Here is a 22853-nt window from a genome sequence, read left to right as displayed (position 1 = left end):
TGTATTTTCTTGTTTGTTATTTATTGCACGTAAGTTGATTTCTCAACATTCACTGTCTTCTAACCCTCCAGTGGTGAATGATGGTGAATGCTGTGCTGGATAGAGAGTGACTTACCTATAAACACAGGGGTTGAATAAATGTATTAAATTCTGGTTCTCTTGGTAATTTTCCCCATATGCAGTCTCTTCTAGAGTGGATGGTCTCCTTGACTCTGTCGATAGTGATGCTGTTCTATGATGGGTCTATAGTGGGAAACTTAACTAAATTTACTGATTGTGTTGTGACGTTAAAATTCCATAGGGATAATACTAGAACAAGTTAATGTTATATATATATATATATATATATATATATATATATATATATATATATATATATATATATATATATATATATATATATATATATATATATATCTTAATTGTCTTGTTTTGTAAGGACATTTTTATTTGTTTTGTCTGTATACTTAATGTGTAAAAAAAGTACATAAAAAGTATTTGATTGACAAAAATCTTATGTTATATGTGTAAGTGTCCAGTAATATGTGTATCTGTCTTCATGTACTATACAGTTGTTGAAACAAAATAGTAATATTATGAACAGAATGAAAGGGCAGATGTCAATGTGTTGTCATTTTAAATATGCTGGTAAATTGTACATTAAGTAATTTAAGGATATTTGTGCTGAAAGTTGCTACATAACACTGCCCATAAACAGCTTGAATACCTATCATTCTTTGATTCATGGACCTGGAATGAAGTGCTCAGTTAGCAGTAAATTATAGAATAATACAAATATAATAAAAATGTAGGGATATTGTTTTGATGAATTTGACATATTGATGCTATTGTTTGACCTTGTCAGCAGTCTATTAGTTTGGGGTCAAACAATAGCATCGATATGTAAAACTCATCAAAACAATATACAAAAATGTGCCTACATTTTTAATTATAATATATATAAGTGACTCATTTGAACACAATGTTGCCCCTCTGGGCAATAAGTTTAATTTCCCTAACGTCAGAGTTACAGGTAGGAAAAAGGGATCAGCACTTTAGGGTGTATCGGACTCTTCTCTTTCTGGCTGCCCTAGCTATTTCTCCCCCTGTGACTATTTTAAATGTAATTGAAAGCACTGGAACTGCATACATGAGAACTGCTCCTGAACACAGGTTCAGTATACAGTACATAATTATTATTTTTTTGTCCAAAAAGCAAGTTTATTAATCAAAATTTTAAATATACAGTCCAAAGTACCACAATCTTATCAAATATAGAAAACACATACAAGGCCATAAACAATACAAGCACTGTAATTAAACAGGGATCGTCATTCTGAGGGGTCATACAGCCGCAGCCAACCACCACACTACCCCCTGGCCCATATCTGTGCCAGGTCAACCCGCCCCCCATACACTAGTGCCGGCCCCTCTTAAGCAGCATATTTGACCCACATTTAGCTCAAAAGTCTGTCCATGATTAGGTCGTCCGGGGCTAGCCCCGGTGTTCCCAACCACAGGTCCCATAGTTTTTCAATTTTCCAGAGCATCCCCTATGTTGGTATATAACCTTCTCCATTCTCAGTGCATTACCAAGTGCAGTGGTCCATTCCCTGACTGTGGGGGGCGACTCAGACTTCCAATGCTGCATGATCAGTTTTCTGGCCATAAAAAGGGCCCTAGTGAGGGCTTCTCTAATATGGGGTTCCCATTTTAGCTCATCTAGAAGATTCAAGAGACATTGTTTAGGATCTAATGGGACTGAAACCTGGAATACTGCGTTTAGTGTGTCTGTCACCCCCTTCCAATAGACATGCAACTTGGGGCAGCGCCAGAGCATATGTATCAGGTCCCCATGGTCCCTTTTACATCTCGCACAAGTCGGTGTGGGCCGCAGTCCCATATCATACAATCTTTGGGGCGTGTAGTATACTCTTAGGAGTGTATATAGTTGCGTCAGCTGATGTGTCACATTAAGGGAGCATATGGTAACCGACTGCAGGGCCTCCTCCCACTGATCCTCATCCAGGGGCCCTACGTCAACCTCCCACTTCCTTCTAACTGTCAGGGGATGTTTCGTGAGAAATTTACGAAGCAGTATACTGTAGCTCTGGGAAATAAAACCCCTAGACGTCTCTGCACTCTTAAGCTGCGAAAGAATTGGAAGGGAATCCACATGCTACTCTGAAGCCCTGGACTGAGCAACAAATGCATGCCTAAGTTGCATATAGTAAAAGAGCATGTTCGCTGGTAGTTGGTATGCCTCCCTCAGAGTCTCAAAAGGAAATAAACCACCACTCCCCAGAATCTGTGTCAGGTAGCGGATCCCATACCTCTTCCATCTGTCCCCCTGTTGCAATTTGGCTAGCTCGGGATAGGAATCATTTGCCCAAATGGTGCTGAACTCGGTAATACCCGAGGCCCCTTGTAAATATTTAGTTTTATTCCATATCTTCTGCATACAGTACATAATTAAAGAGTTCTGAGCTTGTGGGCAGGAGAGTGACTTCTATTGTCTATTACATACACTGATGCTGTGCGCAGGAGAACGTTTACCAATCACAACCTTAAAGTGCTATTAAACCCCAAATCCAACATGTAATATATTGCAGCTTACCAAACCTTAGATGTGGTGGCTGCATTCAATTATTTTTTTTTTATTAGGCTTTTCCCCCTCTGTTCTCACTTGAGGATCTGACCAGTAACACACCTTCTGTATTACAGTGCCTCCGCTCTGGAAGAATGAGCACAGGGGCACATTTGTACAGCAGCGCTTCCAGCCTGGGAGGAGGGGAGTGTTTGTACTAGTAGATTTAGATACTCTAAACAAATTGAAGCCAAACTCCAGCTCACACTTTATAATCAGTTACAGCAAACATTTAGGCCCGGATTCACAGAGACTTACGCCGACGTATCTACTGATACGCCGTCGTAAGTCCAAATGACCGCCGTAGTATCTATGCGCTGATTCTTTAAATGAGATACGCCTGAATTTTGCCAAGATACGACTGACGTAAGTCTGCTACGCCGTCGTATCTTGGGTGCATATTTACGCTGGCCGCTAGGGGCGCTTCCGTTGATTTACGCATTGAATATGTAAATGAGCAAGATACGCCAATTCACGAACGTACTTGCGCCCGTCGCTGTAATCTACGTCGTTTACGTAAGGCGTTTTTCCGGGGTAAAGTTAAACCACCAAAAAGCTGGTCTAAGTCGTTTAGGGTATGGACGTCGGATTTTATGTTGTTTACATAAGTCGTACGTGAATGGGGCTGGGCGTAAGTTACGTTCACGTTGTACGCATTGAGCCATTGTATCTTAGGGAGTATTTGCGACGTGATTCTGAGCATGCGCCGTTCGTTCGGTCACGCATTTACATGGGGTCACGCTTCATTATAATACTACACGCCCACTGCCTTGCTACTTTGAATTAGGCGGGCTTACGACGGCCATTTTACGTTACGGTGTCGCAAGAAAGGGAGCAAGTGCTTTGTGAATACAGTACGAGCCTCTCTATGTTACGTTGGCGTAGCGCATATCAGATGCGCTACGCCGCTCTAAAGATACGCCGATCTCTCTGAATCTGGCCCATTGTTTTTGCCTTTTGGGATAAAGGTCTTAAATAGGTGTAGCGCTATTTTTCTCTCTCTCTCTGTGGCTACTGAGGTATGATGGTGCCACCTGTATAGTATTTAGGAGCAGAGGCCCGGATTCAGATACCTTCGCCTATCTTTTTTTTTTTTTTTTGAAAAGCCTATGGCGTGTGAACACACCCAAAAACTCCACCCGGTGCAGAAAAAATGTGCACACACATAAAGAGTGTTCACAAAAACGTGCAGACGGGTGCAACGTCAAGTGGTCCTCCTGTGAAGAGGGACCCAAACCCTGATCCCCCGGGGCATTAGGCTCCAGACGGGGACTGAGGTACTGTGGTCCGATCAACCGAAGCCGACACGGACCCAACTTCCTCGGAGGGACTGCCGAAACAGAACCCTCCCAGTACTAGGTGGGGCTCCCCCGAAAGGGAGACCCCATGAGAGCAGGCAGACTAAGCCAGAAGGCCATGTCCACCTACTCTCAAGACGTTCAGGGCTGGCCCGAGGACCCGCAACCTACTAATCACACAGTGACACAAAACGTGCACAACAAAAAAGACAAAAAAGTGACAAACATAGGCTTAAATTAAATAAAGTGGGGGAAAGGGATAGTGAAGAGGAGAGTGAAAGAAGTGGTCATTGTGTTCAACAATGACCAGGCCCTCCGGCCAGGAATAAAAAATTCCTCCGGTCCTAGCCAAAAGGCCCGGCCCAGGAGGCAGGTGCTAAAAAAAAGCATGTATCTGGTGCAGTGACCGTGGTATCTTAAATCAATGTGTCCCTCACACACAGTGATCTTCAGATACCCCTGGACTGCCACTCCAGGGGCACATGCATTTAGTATCATGTATCTATGCGCATTTCTTCAGGAAGACGTCAACCTGGCGAAACATATGTCAGAGTAGAGGATCTGCCATTCCAGGTCCTGACCCTACATCCCACTCAGGCTTTGCCCTTAGGAGAGACACGGACTACACACCATCCTTCATGGACTAGCCCACTTGCACACGCTCATTACACCTGGATCGGCATTGTAAAATGTGAGTGTAATCACCATTTGTTGCCGTAGTTTTTTACTGGGGGCTGGAACTGTGCTGTCAGTGGAATCAATTGGTATTCCATAAGCACTGTTTGACCTTCCTGTAAAAAGGGGTCATATTTTCTGGTGAGGGGCCACCCATCTATTGAGCACTCGTGGTGAAGAACTAGAAGTTTATTTTTTTAGCTCCTTCCCAGTTGGGCTGACCCTAGGTATTTAAGGAGGACTGCCCCCTGCCAATCCAGATTGGGGATTGGTCAGGGCTCCTTATAACATCCCAGACAGCACCACCTCCCCCCTCCTCCTCCCCTTCCAGAAAACACTAAAACATTCTGGAAAGAAGTGGGAAGTCTTGGGGATGCTGCCTGGGAGTCACCCAACTCTACTCCCAACCCATATCAAAATACACCCAGGCTTGGCTTCAAGCCAAGCCTGGAAATGTACCTACTCTCACAAAAAAAAGCATACACTATCCTAGCACACTATAGGGTGCTACGCATATGTAATGAGCAGAGCCCCATTTGTGTTAACAATTACAATGTAAACATAGACGCTTGGGTATAATACTTGGCATATACAAAATTGCAGTTTCAAAAAATAAAATATGCTTGTGTGCTTTTTAATCAGTTTGTTATACCTAAGGGCTGCTGATCTCATGCAACCTCTTTGCACCAGCTTCATGTCTACATGCATTCACTCTAGTGATGGCTGCATGAGGGGTTTTCCTGATGGGACAACCATGACATATACTTTTAGGGCTGGCATTGGCAGGTATTTTTTAATGATAGTTGCATATTTTGATAGCATTTTTAAACTTATATGATGTTTTAGTGATTGAGTTCTTCTGTATTCATAGCTAATATGCTATTAAATAATAAAATACGTTGATACTGATCCCATGTTAAATGTATATACTGTAAATAAACTTGCTAATAGGCAAGAACAGTCTTTTAATAGAAAAAAATATAAAGAAAGGTGTAAAAAAAAACAGAGAAGGTCTATCCAGTCGTCAGTACTCATTTCTTGCAACCTTTTCAATGTAAAACATTGTGTAAAACATGCACAATGGGTTAAAAATAACTGAAACAGCACATAAATGCCAATCAATACACCCATCACAGCAGGTTCTTCTTTACCACACGGTTAAAGCTGTAACACCAAATCAATAGAACTGATCGTGGATTAGGTTGCTGCCGTGTTTACCTTTTAAATTCTGGTATGGGTCATCTAGGTTCCTTTATTGAATTTCTAAAAGGATAGAGTTAAAAACTCGGGGCTTATTGATTTTAGGATTTTCAGTAGCCCCTTGTCTCACTTCGGCTTTATTCCTCGAGATGTCATGTAAAGTATCACCAATCATATGTCACACTAAATATGATCCTGCAAAGTTATAGGCCCAACTTAAACCAAGACAGGATTGGGGTCTGCCACTGCTTGTGTTGTGTCTCTAATACCCCCTGCTACCTGTCTGAGCAGCCATCTACCCTGGGATTTAGCAGTGGCTCATAGATTAGGACCTTAAACTGTTACAAATCTCTTTTCCAACATGTTTGGCTGCTGTGTGGCATGGCTGATATAAATAGGTCCTTAGCACAGAAGTTGCTGCTCCAAATCGTACTCTAGGTGCTTAGCTTTGAGGCAGATTTCAGCCACTGCTTGATATTCATTTGTTGTTTTTTTTTTTCTCCCTCCACTCTATGCATGTGTGTGTGTGTGTGTGTGTAGTGTCTGTGTAAAGTAGAGGCTGGTTCTGGAAAATCAAAATGAACTACTGCATTCAAGAAATGTACGATATGCCCCAGCCTGCTGTTAACACCTACTGCATGCAGCCCGCAGAATATTGCACTTATATCGAAGATAGTCAGAACTACAGTTCTTGTGAGGCTCATGTCCTACACAGCAATAATATATATATGGATCAGGCCTGGGCGGTGAATCAGGCTTATACCTCTAGTTACCCTGGAAACATGTTTAAAAGCGAGTACTCAGAAATGGACATGGCCCTGAATTCATACAACCAACCAGGGTATTTCTCTGAGGAAAAAGCAACTTTTGCACAAGGACAGTCTCCGATGTTCTCACAGAAAAAAGGTAGGGACGGGTCTGCTTGATTTTTTAATTTTTTTTTCCTTAATCCATAAAAAGGGGCTCATTCACATCATTGTCTTAGCATTGTCGCATCCGTTGTCTGTGATGATTTAAAGTTGCATAGTTATAGCAACCGTCCGTCATTTCAGAGCTCATCTGTAATCAGCCGAAAGCCGTAGTTCAGGTTGCTAGGAGATTAAAATGTTTTTATTTCTCTTAACGTTAGGAATTTCCCTATTCTCCTTTGTGCTTGAATTATAGATTTATTCTCTGCTGTATGTGCTATGAGCACATTTCTGTGTCTTTCAGTCTCTCTCACTAGCTACAGTATATATGTGATCTTTGATCTGTTGCAGTATAGTACCTGTCACATATATATAAAGCCCTTTAGATATAAAGTTTTTATCTTTTGAATTTATCCTGGACTGAAAGGTACACATTAGAATGTCTATCTGGATTAATATGATACCGATAAAGTGATTGAGATTTTTTTTTCAATGTTTAAGCATATTTGCCTTTTTTGTAGCTAGTCTGTTCAGTGTTACTTTTTTTTTGTTCTCCAATCTCTTTTAATGTCACATCATTCACTATGAAATAACAATATTCAGGCACTTTGCTATTAAGAACTTTAAATGTGTCAAATTTACACTTAAACTGTATTGCATTTTGTATGACAATGCTTTTCTTACCTTATTTTAGCTGGTGAAAGAACTGAACTTTTTTTTTTTTTACATTTCAAAACATTATGTGGATATCCTATAGAATCAATGCAGTGTATCTTTATCCCCAGAAAACTTTATGACCAAACAACGTAGGTGCATACATTTTATCACAGTGACTCATCAATTTAACTAGTGATGTAGCCTGACTAGAACACAGAACCGATGGCTCTTCATTATTTCTGCTAACACAACAGTTTTATTTAGAGAACTTTAGAATGTACAGTCCAGTATTGCTGAATCCATAGAGTTTTTTTTTTTTTTTTAACAGAATCTTAGGAGATATTTTTACTATATTCATCTGTTTTACAACTTTAAAAGATGGGGTTTATTTCTGTATAGAAAATACCCTCCAAAAATCTCTTTATTTTAACTCCTATGATTTTATGTTTAGAATAATATGTTGTTCTGTGTCATTTATAATATAATTGCAGTGAAGCTACGGTTTATATTTTCTGCTAGTGTGAATTCCTAGGAAATGTAACAACATTAGATTTAATGAGCCGACATTATTGTGTGGTCAAATAAATTATAATAATAACAATAGCACTGCACATAAAAAAATGATCAACATAAAATGTCACTGTTTTTAAGCTGATATATATTTCTTTACATAAAAAAATGTAGTATGTGTTTATGAATGCAATTTAAAACATAATCAGTGCTAAAAAAAAAACACAAATGGTAGAACTATTAGCATTTAGGAATGTAAAATTGTATTGCAAGCTTAAACGTATAAATAACATAGAATGATTGATATATATATATATATATATATATATATATATATATATATATATATATATATATATATATATATATACATATATATATATATATATATATATATATATATATATATATATATATATATATATATATAAAATAAGTATGAGATTGGATTGTCTGCAGTATTGCTATTAATTTTTATAGATTTTTAGCACAGTAATAATTACAGTTTATAGTAAATGAACTGGAATAGTTTTTTTTTTTTTTAAGATTAAATACATCTTTAATATAAAATCAACATTATTGAATTTTCTAACAGAATCAATTAATCCAGTGGTGAGGACAGAAGGTTACTCAAAGGGCATGCTTGTCCCTATTGATCAGCATTGATTTGGATTTAATGAAGTCTCTATAGTAACTCATTAAAAGCCAAGAGAGCAGGTGTCCTCTTTCAACCTTTCTTGTTGTATTTGCACTCAAAGTAGTAAAAAGCAGCTTGTTTGATTCCATCTATCTATCTTTCTGTAGTACACACTTTTATTACATACTGTATATACACTAAGGGTCCTATTGAGTAAAATGTAAATTGAAGTAACATTCACACATGATAGGATGAATAAGTGAACACTTCCCCTCTTTGCTTTAGTTTGATACATTTCACATTTTTCACACTTTAGTAAATCAATGCAGGAGTCTCAATTCACAAAGTTTTAACACCAGCTTAAGACACTCTATTTTTCCTTGTCAAAATTATCTTTATTTGGTGATTGTAAAGTTACATTGTACATGTAGCAAACTTTTGGTATAGTGAACAAAAGGTTGGCATTCCATATTCTCAACAAATTATATCATCTTTAGAATTAAATGCAAAATAAAACAAAGAAGAGTATAACCAAATACTTCTGGCGACAACTGGAGAAGCTTGAGTATTTAGATGTGGAATGCATACAGTCTGTCCAAGTTGCCTCGTTTCCAGATTAGCCGTACATTAAAGGCTACAAGTTTCTGTTTAACACAACCTTAAACATATTAATTATAAGTTACAAAAGTACGCTACCATCTCTGCGTCGATTGTAAAAAATAAGAGGATATAATCACATACAATAACTAACCAGGGGAAGGGAAAAAGGGGATAAAATAATAGGGTCTGCAGGGATGGGCTTGGCTCTGTTGTCAATATATACCTTATATAACAAATGTGTTTATTGAGTAAGCTACCATGGCATCATTACTCCTTCGTTAAAGTTTCCTGGTGCTGTGTATTGCGTCCACGGGTACCATATATTTTCAAACCTGGCGATCGTGTCCGTGTCCAATGAAGACACTCTATTTTTATACACATGACTGTGATTCTCAAATTTCATTGGCTCGACTGAAAATAACTTTTTTTTTTGTAAATAAGGAGTTGTATCTCAGTGTGTAAGCTCTGTGAATTTGTGGTATTCAAATACTTATCACTGGCTTGGCAGTTAAAGTAGCAGTGATATAAAAAAGTGCAGTAAGCAATAGCAATCAGAAGTTAGCAGACAGTGAAAAGTGATCAGTTGCTGTGAGATACTTTACTTTCAACATTGCACATATATGTGTTGCTTTATGTCTCTTTACCTTACTGTGGTCAAATAATTAAATAAATAGCAGAATATGGCCTTGCCCTTGTTCTTGTAGCAATCATTTCCTGACAATGCCTCTCTCAGACATGGCATGCTCATGCTTTATTGCGCAAGTCATGAATTCTCTGGCCTTTGTTAGATAAAACAATGTTTCCAGAGCCATGAACAGTTTTATACATTTTTTGTTGTCAGAAAATATGAATTGAATACAGAAAAATGGAAACAACACAGCTCATGTCTGTACTATATTAATCAAAAAAACTATGCATGTTTGTATAATATTATTGGTGAAATATGATGAGGTCAGGAAGTTCTGTATGAATGCTAAACACTCCATTTAGCATCTTATGGTCAGTGAAGGATCTCGTATCCAGATATAATGTGCCCTGTGTAGTATGTGTATTGTTGCCACAATAACAGGGATTACAGGTGGTTTTGGGTAGGCAACTGTTCAGATTTCTCCAGATCAAAGAACCAAGAAAGGTAAGAGGGCAGTATTGTCGAGAAAGTATGCCAGCGTGACTGTACAGGGGGTAATTTACGAAAGGCAAATCCACTTTGCACTACAAGTGCACTTGGTAGTGCAGTCGCTGTAAATCCGAGGGGGGACATGCAAGGAAAATAAAAAACATAATTTTAGCTTGCACATGATTGGATGATAAAATCAGCAGAGCTTCCCCTCATTTCAGATCTTCCCCTCAGATCTACAGCAACTGCACTACAAGTGCTCTTACAGTGCAAAGTGGATTTGCCTTTCGTAATTACCCCCCATGTGTGTCATTGTGAGCGTGCATAAGCTAAGTCTTTGTCCTTTATGTAATAGGGCAGAGAGTGATGTGCAGAAAACCTTAACAGTTAGTCAGAAATTACATTATCAGAAAACTATTCAGAAATTAAAATGTTATTATTATTATTATTATTATTATTATTATTATTATTATTATTATTATTTTGTTATTATTTTATTATTGTAAAATTGAGGTTATTATATTTTAATACACATTGCTGCATGTGTATTATAATTTAAAAGGTCAGTCTATTTTTTGGTTATAATAAGTGCAGGTTGGTGAATGGTGTTTTGTCACTGACATTTATTAAACCCAGTTTTGGCTGGACTGAAATTTAAATAAAAGCCATGACGGTATATTTAGTAAAGTGTGGCCTGAGGTGAAATTAAGCAACCCTGTGGCAACTTTATTCAAACCTTTTCTTACACAACTGGATGGTTGAAGTGACTAGAGGTTTACTACACATAGCTTCAAACTTTTATAAATAACCACCATGTGTTTTAAAAAAAAAAAAAAACCTTGTTTATGTAATTCATCATCATTGAATATTGTTCTTAAAATTTAGAATCAAATTCCAAATACATGCACATTAGCCTGCATGTCCTATATATATATATATATATATATATATATATATATATATATATATATATATATATATATATATATATATATATATATATATATATATATATATATATATGCAAATACCATGTTTTTATTTTCATTATTTAAGATCTAAAATTGCTTAATATGGATAATGACTTATTTAATGGTAGAATGTTTGATGTGTGTCATATTTAAAGATTTCCTCTCCCGACCCATTTGAATTAATGAATGTTATGTTTTTTTATAGGGTACATACCCAGCTATTTAGATAAAGATGAACTGTGCGTGGTGTGTGGAGACAAGGCTACAGGGTATCATTATAGATGCATCACCTGTGAAGGATGCAAGGTAAATAAATAAATGTGTCTAACATATGGTCTATTGCTGCATACAAGGATGTTATGTTAGCTGTAATGGTTTTTAATTGTAAAAAATGCACTGTACAACAGGATATCAAACTCAGATTACCAATTAGAATCAAACCTGTTCTGATTCTAACTTGTGGCTGTTATTGAAAACATTCTGATAAATTAGCTAAAAATGCAGTTGGTGGTTTCCATGTACAAAGTAAAAAAGTACATGACTTCACCAAAGCTGATACCCATTCTCTGCAAAGTGCTTCATAAGCAAAAGAAAAAGAGATTTTATGGTAAGTACACACAGGGCTTTTTTTCTCAGAGAATAGGTACAGGAACTCCCCCTCTCCAAGTCACCCCTTGTTTTTGCCCATACCCACTTTTGAGCAACATCCCTTGGTTCCACCACCGGCACCTACCCACCTCCCAGTACTACCCTTTTTAGGGGAATACAGAACCAAATATCATTTGTTGTGCTAAGCAATTTGTATGGAATTTGTGAATGATAACATGATAAGCAGTAAAATTGATCCCCTGCAGCCAGCAACAATAGATCCCCTGGCAACAATAGATCTCCCCCAGTAATAATGGACACCAGCAACATAAAACCCACCCCAAGCAACAATAGATTCCCCACCAGCAACAACAGACTTTCCCAGCAACAATATACCCACCTGCAAAACATAGATCACCTCCAGTAGTGGGTGCACCTATGACAATAGACCTCCCCCTGCAGCTAGCATCAACAGATCCTGCAACACACCCAAGCACCACTTGACATTACATACATTCAGTGGGAGAGGTGCCGGAATTGCGTTCCCCCACGTTCCCACTGAAAAAAAGCCCTGAGTATACATTTATCATTCATTAAAGGACACAGGATTGTAAAAGAGTCTATAACATGTGGGATGTCCAAAAGCAGTCCATCCGAGTGGGGGGGAACGCCACTAGGAAAACCAACAATTGTGACATTTTACTAGAATCAGCGCTTGAGTAGAGGTTTATTGGGAATTTACCAAATATGAAAAAGAACAATATCAATGGAAGATATCTAAGATCAGATATCTAGGCCTGGCATTTCAGATCAAGATTGACTAACTCAAGCAATCAGCTTAGAACAACAAATAAAGTGATCGACAAGAAGAAAATTACTGGTATATAGGCCTAAGCCTGGTATATCAAGCCTTTGACATTAGGGAAAGGAGGTTAGGACAGGCAAAATATGTCCATAAAAAAAGAAACCAACTAGATAAGTCAGAGGCCTAGAAAAAGTTTCTTTAGCCTTTGATTTCAAAGCTAACCATAGATGGTTTGAAATCCGACAAGTTCAGCAAGGACTGGAAACATTTCAATCCATGTGTGGTTGCTCCCACTTGACATATAGTAATAGGTGTTTCAGTATCTTTGTTGCAGACATCAATCCCTTCTGGGAGAACAAGAAATTGCTGCTTTTTGTAATAAGAGGGTATAGGCTCAGATCACTCATTACAACAGTGTTCTCTGTGTCTCTATGTAAAGATATGTTGCACTGCATAGCAGAGAACAACTAGGCCTAAAGTGAGGCAATGCCTTGCCTATTTGCAAACCCAAGCAACTGGTGCTTATTAGGGTTGCAGACATCCAAGGTGACTGAGTCTTCACAGGCAGTCAGTGGAACCAGACCAGGAACTAGATGATACCAAAAGTACTGGCACAGCGGGAGCCATAATTAGGCAGTGCTTTTTTTCTAGGCTGAAAATGCTGGGGAAAGAACATGGAGCACACATGCGGTACACTCCCCCTAGTGGACAATGACAGCAGAAATTTTCCTTTTGCAACCATGTCAAAGTGGAAATAGCAGGGAATTATGAAAAGTATGCAAATGTTTCAAATAGGAACACAAGAGGAAGTGACATACTTTAAACATTGAAAATTCTTTGTGAAGTGCCCCTAAAGAAATACCAGTGCACATAAGACACCTTGCAAAGGAAAACCCCAGTTGATGGTACAGAGGGGTATAAATCTGTCACAAATAAAGTGTCACATTCCAAGCTAGTCAAACAATATATAGTGTCTAGTGGGTCTAAATCCATAATTTTGAGCCCTATAAAAAATATAGGAGAAATCTTTCATGGCTGGGAACTGTTTTCTGGCTGATTTCCTCAGTTTTAAGAAATGTCCTCTCACTTCCTGTTGGACAGGAAGAAAATTGAAATCTCTCAGATGGGACACAGATTGGCATTAGATATACTTTATCTTTTTTTTTTTTTTTCACGAAAATGCACTTTATAGTAAAGCACAATAAAGTAGATAACTATTAAAACATGAGAAAGCATAAAGGGGGGGGGGGCATTTAGACCATCATTTTCAGCAAATGAACACAAAAGAGATGGGTAGTACAGGAAGATGTATACAGCTTCAATTATGACTTTGAGACTCAAAAAGAGATTTCACCATGGGCGTGCAGACATCACCTCTGCAGCTCCACCCATTGCGTTTCATCCTATAAGGCACTGTCACTGGGGCAGTGGAGTATACTGATGTCTGTTTCCCCAGTGAGGACATTGAAATGCATCAGGCAGAGCTACAGCAGTGATGTCATCACACCCACCAAGGAGCTGATTGGCAACTATATATTTTATATTTGTGAGTACATTTCTAATTTTAATAAAAGCTGGTTTTAATACTACACCATGAGAAATCTTCTTCCTCTTGCTTGTTATAAATATAATCACAAGCTAACTTGTTACATGGTAAATTGCTTCTCTTGGTGAGATGAGCTCTGTTTGACATACTGGGAAGCCATCATTCATCCATCCATTTAGTTTTTTTTCCTTAAAGCCTAGCCAGACCTCCTTCTTTTTGAGGTCTGAGGATCTGTTAAGCAGCTGGCGACTGTGGGACACACAAGTGGTAAAGAATCTATCAATCTGTGGGATTACCTGGGCTGCTGTATTTGCACATTTTCATTCGATTATGGACTTTTGCACGTAGCACTTAATAATTCTGTGGAACTTCTAATTAAGTTGTTCTCATTAAATAATTTATGATTTCTTGGTCATTTTTCAGAGAATATGAATGATAACACAAACATTTTTCTTTCAATTATGGTTAGTGTTTGGCTGAAGCCATTTATTATGAATCAACAGTGTTTACTCTTTTTTTAAATCATAATGACAACAGAAACTACTCAAATGACCCTGATCAAAAGTTTACATGCCCTGGAATGTTTGGCCTTGGTACAGACACAGAAGGTGGCATACACAGGTTAAAATGGCAATTAAAGGTTAATTTCCCACATTTGTGGCTTTTTAAATCACAATTAGTGTCTGTGTATAAATAGTCAATGAGTTTGTTAGCTCTCACATGGATGCACTAAGCAGGCTAGACACTGAGCCATAAGGCGGTAGAAAAGAACAGTCAAAAGACCTGCGTAACAAGGTAATAAAACTTTACAAAGATGGAAAAGGATATTAAAAGCTATCCAAAGCCTTAATTATGCCAGGCAGTACTGTTCAACCACTTAATAAGAAGTGGAAAATTTGGTAATTTCTTGATACCAGGCCAAGGTCAGGTAGACCAAGAAAGATTTCAGCCACAACTGCCACAGGAACTGTTCAGGATACAAAGAAAAACCCACAGGCAACCTCAGGCTGCTCTAGAAAAAGATGGTGTGGTTGTTTTTAAGGAGTACAATATGATGATACTTAAACAAAAAAGAGCTGGATTGTCAAGTTGCCAGAAAGAAGCCTTTACTGTACAAATTCCACAAAAAAGCCTGGTTACAATATGCCCAACAACACCATGAGATACCTCATTGACCTTTTTGTGGCACAGTAAAGGCTTCCTTCTGGCAGCTCAGCCATGCAGCTCTTTTTTGTTTAAGTATTGTTGAATTGTGCGCTTTAAGAACAACCACACAATATTTTTGGAGAGCAGCCTGTATTTCTCCTGCGGTTACTTGTGGGTTTTTCTTTGTATCCTGAGCAATTCTTCCTCCAAACTTTCTTGGTCTACCTGACTATGGCTTGGTATCAAAAGAGCCCCTAATTTTCTACTTCTTAATAAGTGATTAAACAGTACTGACTGGCATAGTCAAGGCTTTGGATATCCTTGTATATCCTTTTCCATCTTTGTAAAGTTTCATTATCTTGTTACGCAGGTCTTTTGACAAATATAATATTTCACGGTATCAAAAAACAAAAGAAGAAAGTTATGCCTGCTTTTATTTGAAAAAAAATCATCTACTTGGTTGCTAAAAATAGCGTATCTATTTTTGTTCCTTTATCAGTCCCAGTATGTGCTGTCTGTAATTATATTTTTGTTTAGTGTAGTGATTCAACATAGACTAAAGTCGGTGTAATGCCAATAGTCTGTGGAGAGATCTATAGTACAAGGATCAATAGGCTTTTGATATCCTTTTATATCCTTTTCCATCTTTGTAAAGTTTCATTATCTTCATTATCTTTCATTATCTCAAAGCCAAATATTTATTTTACTGCTGACACCAAGAGAATAGTTTACTAAAGGATTCAATATAAACCCTTTATGGGAAACCAGTGTTTATTTCAAACACCAACTCACACAATACACCACAAAGGAATGTTTTAAAAATGTTTCTCACCTGACAAAATGCTATGCTTTATATTATATGAAAAAATCTGTACAATGTCTGATAAAGAGCCCATTCATATAGATGTCAAAGAACCACTAGGCCAGGGGTGCCCAACCTTTTGAAGAGCGAGGGCCACTTAAGCGACTTGGTAACTGGTCGTGGGCCACAATCAGTGGAGCGGGTGGATGGCAGGTCCGTGTCCTCTCTGCGGACACAGCCTGATCGGATTGGAGGTAGGACACAAGTTGGTTTACATCTGCCACTCCTTAGGCCGCGTACACACGGTCGATCCATCCGATGAGAATGGTCCGACGGACCGTTTTCATCAGTTCACCGCTGAAGCAGACCGATGGTCTGATGTGCGTACACACCATCAGTTCAAAAACCGATCGGGTCAGAACGCGGTGACGTAAAACACACGACGTGCTGAAAAAAACGAAGTTCAATGCTTCCAAGCATGCGTCGACTTGATTCTGGGCATGCGCGGGTTTTGAACCAATGCTTTTGTGTACTAACCATCGGTTTTGACCGATGGTCAGCCGTCCATCGGTTCGATTTTAAAGCAAGTTCTCTAATTTTTGTCCGAAGGACAACAGACCGATGGGCCGTACACACGGTCGGTTTGGGCCGATGAAACTGGACTTCAGGCTGTTTTCATCGGTTTGGACCGACCGTGTGTACGCGTCCTTAGAGGTGAATGGAGGGTTAAATTGGGTCGGACTGACTGTGTAAAAGGGGCCCATGGCTGCTTTCACACTGATGCTCTGCGGTTACCCGCCCCATGGGTGCAACGCAGTATACATTTCGCTTTTCTGCAATATGCAATATGCAATAGACTTCTATTATATTTTGCAGGTTTGGTGCACTTTCATGAAGCTCACCAAACTCGCAGGTAAAATAAGTCTTTGGCTCAGTGCAGGTAACCTGAAGGTGCACTGCTCTGCATCTGTGGATTAGTTTGAAAGCAGCCCAGTAAACACTGCAGAACAGATATGCCCATATATACACCGTGATTTTAGTAATAAACTGACCCTTATTAACAGTATTCTATTCTATTCCATCCCAGAGCAGGAGGTTGCGGGCCACTTCAGAGGGCTCCACTGGTTGGGCACCCCTGCACTAGGCTAACGATCTTAGCACACCTTTTTAACCCCTTCCATACAGGGCATTTTCACCCCCTTCCTGCCCAAACCAAGTTTTAGTTTTCAGCGCTGTTGCACTCTGAATGACAATTGCACGGTCATGCAACACTGTACCCAAATGAAATCTTTATGTTTTTCACAAAAAGAGCTTTCGTTTGGTGGTATTTGATCACCTCTTTTTATTCTTTGCGCTAGAAAAAAAAGAAGAGCGACAATTTAAAAAAAAAAACACAATATTTTTACATTTTTGATTTAATAAATACCAAAATTTTTTAAAAAAAAAACATTTTTTTTCCTCAGTTTAGACCGATACGTATTGTTCTACATATTTTTGGTAAAAAAAATCACAAAAAGCATATATCGATTGGTTTGTGCAAAAGTTATAGTGTCTACAAAATAGGGGATAGATTTCTGGCATTTTTATTTATTTATTTATTTTTACTAGTAATGGCGGCGATCTGCGATCTTTATTGTGACCATGACATTGCGGCGGACACATCGGACACTTTTGACACGTTTTTGGGACCATTCACATTTATACAGCGATTAGTGCTATAAAACTGCACTGATTACTGTGTAAATGTGACTGGCAGGGAAGGGGTTAACACTAGGGGGCGCTGAAGGGGTTAATATGTTCCCTAAAGTGTGTTCTAACTGTAGGGGGGAGGGGACTCACAAGGGGAGGAGAACGATGTGTGTTCCTCTGTACTGGGAACACAGCATCAGTCTCCTCACCTCTGACAGGAGATCCACACTCCTGCCGTGATCACCGGCAATCGCGGGTGCCCGGCGGACATCGGACATTTTTGACAGATAGATGCTTTACATCCCCCCCCCCCCAAAAAAAAACATACCAGAGTCAAGCTTGTTGAGTTGGAATGGTCTTTTTAATAACAAAAATTAACAATAACAATAAAAACAAGTCCATCTAATTTAACCGAACAAAAAAAAAACATACAATCCCATATGCACAATCCTATACTCACAGTTGATCCAGAGGAAGGCGAAAAAGAAAAGCATGATCCAGATTGCTACAGCAAGAGAAAAAAATCCTTCCTGATCCCCCGAGAGGCAATCGGATATTCCCTGGATCAACTTTATCTATAAATGTTAGTACCCAGTTATAATATGTAAACCTAGGAAAGAATCCAGGCCTTGTGAAGAAACTGAAATGTAAACAATGCATTACTAGAGTGTCTTCTGTACAAGAAAATCAGCTAAGGACCTACCACCACTTTCTCAAACTGTTATTATTGGCCACGGGTGAACAGAAGCAGGGCTGGGAACATTATTTCTGACCCAGACTTTAGTTATCAGCACCACTTTCAAAATATCCCACTGCCTGTGTCACTCAGCAAGAAGGAGTGTGACTGGTTGTGGTGTTGCAGCCGTTGGAGTGACTAGCCTCAGTGACAACACTAGGAGAATAGGCTGGGTCACAGCACATCACTGCAGTCTTATGGCCACAGCCAAGAAGAAAAGGATGACATCTGGATAATTTCACTTTTTTCCAGGAGGTTGCCCCAAAGCAAAATTCAAATGTTTAAAGTGGATGTAATTTTTATTTATTTTTTATGTCACAATGTAGAGAATACGATTTCATATCATCTGTGCCCAGTCTTGCCACACAGAGTTAATCCAGCTCTGAGCAATCCTCTTTTATTGATATTGATTGATAATTAACAGACTTCCAGATAAAAACCTATCTAAATAAAAAGTCCTTTCCGTCCCCTTGCTTCGAGTGACATACATTACCTCTCACAATGAACTGTGGATCACCCCCCATATTATGATAAACATCCAGGAATGTGCATGTGTCCAAGCTAGTGCACGAGATATGTAAAAACCCTGTCACTCGAAGCAAGGGGACGGAAAGGACTTTTTATTTAGACATGTTTTTATCTGGAAGTCTGTTAATTTTCACTAAATAATAAAAGTGGATTGCTCAGTTCTGGATTAACTCTGTGTGGCAAGACTGGGCACAGATGATAGGAAATCTTATTCTCTACATTGTGACATCAAAACAAAACAAAAAAAATTTGGGTTTACATCCACTTTAACTTTGACTGGACATACCCTAAAATGCAGACTAGCAAAAGCATGTCTGTCGGAAATTAGCATGAGACTATGGTAGAATGCCCCCCACTGTGGCAAAATACTTCACCTGTCACTATGTCAGAACATCACCTTTCCCTATATACCTTTTGTATGAATTATAATATGTAGGGTTCTGCACCAGCTGTGAGATGGCAGGTAAAGGGGGCAGGGCTTTGCAGCAACGTGTATCCAGAACAATAATGTCACTTGTTTTAAATAGGGAAGAAAGCTGTAGCTGTACAAGGAAAATTACATGAACTAGAAAAGATACAATTTCTGGGGAAATTGTGCGGCGTGGTCTTGCCTCCACCAATACTCCTGACTGGAGACGGTGCCCCTGGAGATGTAAATGTGATCCAACAGTGTGTCGAGCCAGTTCAGTCCATTGCCCCATCAAAAACTGCTCCATTAAAAACTACCCCATCAAAACTGCACCATCCTATTTGCCCCATCAAAAACTGGTTGCTATGGAGGGTTGCTATGGACTGGTTGCTATGGAGTGGTTGCTACGGAGTGGTTGCTACGGAGTGGTTGCTATGGAGTGGTTGCTAGAGACTGGTTGCTATGGACGGTTGCTATGGTCGGGTTCCTATGGACGGTTGCTATGGACCGGTTGCTATGGACCGGTTGCTATGGATGGGTTGCTATGGAGTGGTTGCTATGGACTGGTTGCTATGGACTGGTTGCTATGGATGGTTGCTTTGGACTGGTTGCTATGGACTGGTTGCTATGGACCGGTTGCTATGGACCGGTTTCTATGGACTGATGGCTATGGACGGGTTGATATGGACTGGTTGCTATGGACTGGTTGCTATGGACTGGTTGCTATGGACGGTTGCTCTGGATTGATTGCTATGGACTGGTTGCTATGGACTGGTTGCTATGGACTGGTTGGTATTGACGGTTGCTCTGGATTGGTTGCTATGGACTGGTTGCTATGGACTGGTTGCTATGGAGTGGTTGCTATGGACTGGTTGCTATGGACTGGTTGCTATGGACTGGTTGCTATGGACTGGTTGCTATGGACAGTTGCTATGGAGTGGTTGCTATGGAGTGGTTGCTAGAGAATGGTTGCTATGGACGGTTGCTATGGACTGGTTGCTATGGAGGGTTGCTATGGTCTGGTTGCTATGGACGGGTTCCTATGGACGGTTGCTATGGACGGTTGCTATGGACCGGTTGCTATGGACCGGTTGCTATGGATGGGTTGCTATGGAGTGGTTGCTATGGACTGGTTGCTATGGACTGGTTTCTATGGACGGTTGCTATGGACTGGTTGCTATGGACTGGTTGCTATGGACTGGTTGCTATGGACCGGTTGCTATGGACTGGTTGCTATGGACTGGTTGCTATGGACAGTTGCTATGGACTGGTTGCTATGGACTGGTTGCTATGGACTGGTTGCTATGGATTGATTGCTATGGACTGGTTGCTATGGACTGGTTGCTATGGACTGGTTGGTATTGACGGTTGCTCTGGATTGGTTGCTATGGACTGGTTGCTATAGACGGTTGCTATGGACTGGTTGCTATGGACTGGTTGCTATGGACTGGTTGCTATGGTCTGGTTGCTATGGACTGGTTTCTATGGACTGGTTGCTATGTATGGTTGCTATATGCAGAGCATGCAGAAGTTACGCAGAGCCAAAAAAAACTGAGCCATATCACCTCACAGTGTGTGGGAGGAGCTATAGAAAGCCCTCACAGATGTGTGTATGAAGGATTTTACCTCAGCGTCTCCTAGGAAACCAATGTAAACATATGCAAACACTCGAGTCTCAAACTGGCGGCCCTCCAGCTGTTGCAAAACTACAAGTCCAATGAGGCATTGCAAGAATGACAGTTACCAGCATGACTCCCACAGGCAGAGGCATGATGGGACTTGTAGTTTTACAACAGCTGGAGGGCCACCAGTTTGAGACCCTTGCAAGCAGAGGAAAGTTCCCTCAGCCTTGTGTGGGAGGAGCCAACTCACCTCACAGCTGTTTGTGAGGTGTTATTAAACTCCTCAGCGTCTCCTAGGAAACCAATTGTTTGGTTTGCAGGCTCTCTGTAAACACAGCAGAAATTGAGGATTTTTTTTTTAATACTTGTCCTTCAAATTAAGGTATTTACCTCACAGAAAACACCTCACAGCTACCTCACAACTGTGTGTATTAAGGTATTTACCTCACAGAAAACGCCTCACAACTACCTCACAACTGTGTGTATGAAGGTATTTACCTCACAGAAAACACCTCACAACTGCCTCACAACTGTGTGGGAGGAGCTATAGAATCCCCTTACAGCTGTGCGTGAGGAGTTTTTATTACCTCAGCGTCTCCTAGGAAACCAATGTAAACATAAGCATGCAGCCTCTAAGCAGAGACTCAGATCCTGGATTTTTCTTAAATACTTGTCCTATTCAAATGGTTGTATTTTAAAAACTATGAATCGTACAGCGAATATCTTTATATTTTACGAATCACAAGACCCAGACCTACATTTTGATGTATAGTATGTCTCTGAAATAATAAAATTGAAGGCACAGTCGCAGTTTACAAATTCCAAAGATGATTTTAGTTTTCTAAACTTTGACCTCCATTGACTTCCATTGAAATAATGGATGGCGTAGGTTGCAAACAAATTATCATATTGTGAAAACGGTTTGATCAATCACTTAGCCGTGAACACGTGTGGAGGCAGCAGGGATAGCTGAACGTTTTGATATAAGATTTGTGTAGGTCGGCTTGAAAATGAGGGTGTGGTCGCAGTTTGCAAATCATGTAATGATTTTTCATTTTTAGAAATCCCACACTCTACCGCTCCCCATTCATTCCTATGGGAAAATTTTGCCGCAAAAATTACAATATTTCGCGAACGGTTCGGCGAAATTTTCCACACAGTAATAGCCCACCGATCGGGAACAATCCGCACGATTCGATATATTACTCGTCTATGTAGTGTAAAAACTGTGGGAGGAGTTAGGGGGCTAATTTGGCTATAAGAATAATAATAATATATATGTGAGATAACAATAAGTGCTCTTGCTATGCAAGACCACTTAATAAAGTGTTGGATGACAATGTCATGTGCAGAGGTGTATTTAGGTTTTGTGCTGCCCTAGGCCTGACGAAACTCATGCACCCCCCTAATTTAAATATGACCCACAGCTTCCCACCCTTTCCTGTCAAGGCCACACCCCCATTTAAGACCTGCCCTGACATTTTCCAGTGGGGACACTAGTTCTGAGGGCCTTGGGGGGGCAGTAGAGTCCCCTAATTTGCAGGGATTTACTCTCATTTCCTGTCTTGCTTTGAAGCCTGTCAGCTGACTGTTTGACAGTTTTTAGCCTCCCGACATGGCATCTGTCTCTCTCTAGCTGAGAACTCAGGTGGGAGGTCCACTGTTATGATAGGACAGTCAAAACTAGAAGCAACGCAAAGCCCTGCCCCCCAGTTGCGGAATGCCACCCGCCCACACAACAACTCATTGGTTGGGGTCTGAC

The 22853-nt window shown here is 39.7% G+C and overlaps 1 protein-coding gene across 6 annotated transcripts in view; it reads left to right on the top strand.

The window, feature by feature from the left end:
- THRB (thyroid hormone receptor beta) overlaps positions 1–22853 on the top strand; it is a 554536-nt gene that overhangs the window by 510603 nt on the left and 21080 nt on the right. For 5 of the 6 annotated variants that reach the window (XM_040353002.1, XM_040352998.1, XM_040352999.1 and 2 more), the window contains one exon: positions 11426–11526. In XM_040353002.1, the coding sequence (XP_040208936.1) occupies positions 11426–11526 (101 nt within the window). Of the gene's footprint in view, positions 1–4955; positions 6727–11425; positions 11527–22853 lie in introns of those variants that run through there. The other variant, XM_040352997.1, reaches the window with a different exon arrangement.

This window comes from Rana temporaria, chromosome 5, assembly GCF_905171775.1.
Source record: "Rana temporaria chromosome 5, aRanTem1.1, whole genome shotgun sequence".
NCBI classification, from domain to species: domain Eukaryota; kingdom Metazoa; phylum Chordata; class Amphibia; order Anura; family Ranidae; genus Rana; species Rana temporaria.
This window is presented reverse-complemented; position numbering and strand designations above follow the sequence as displayed.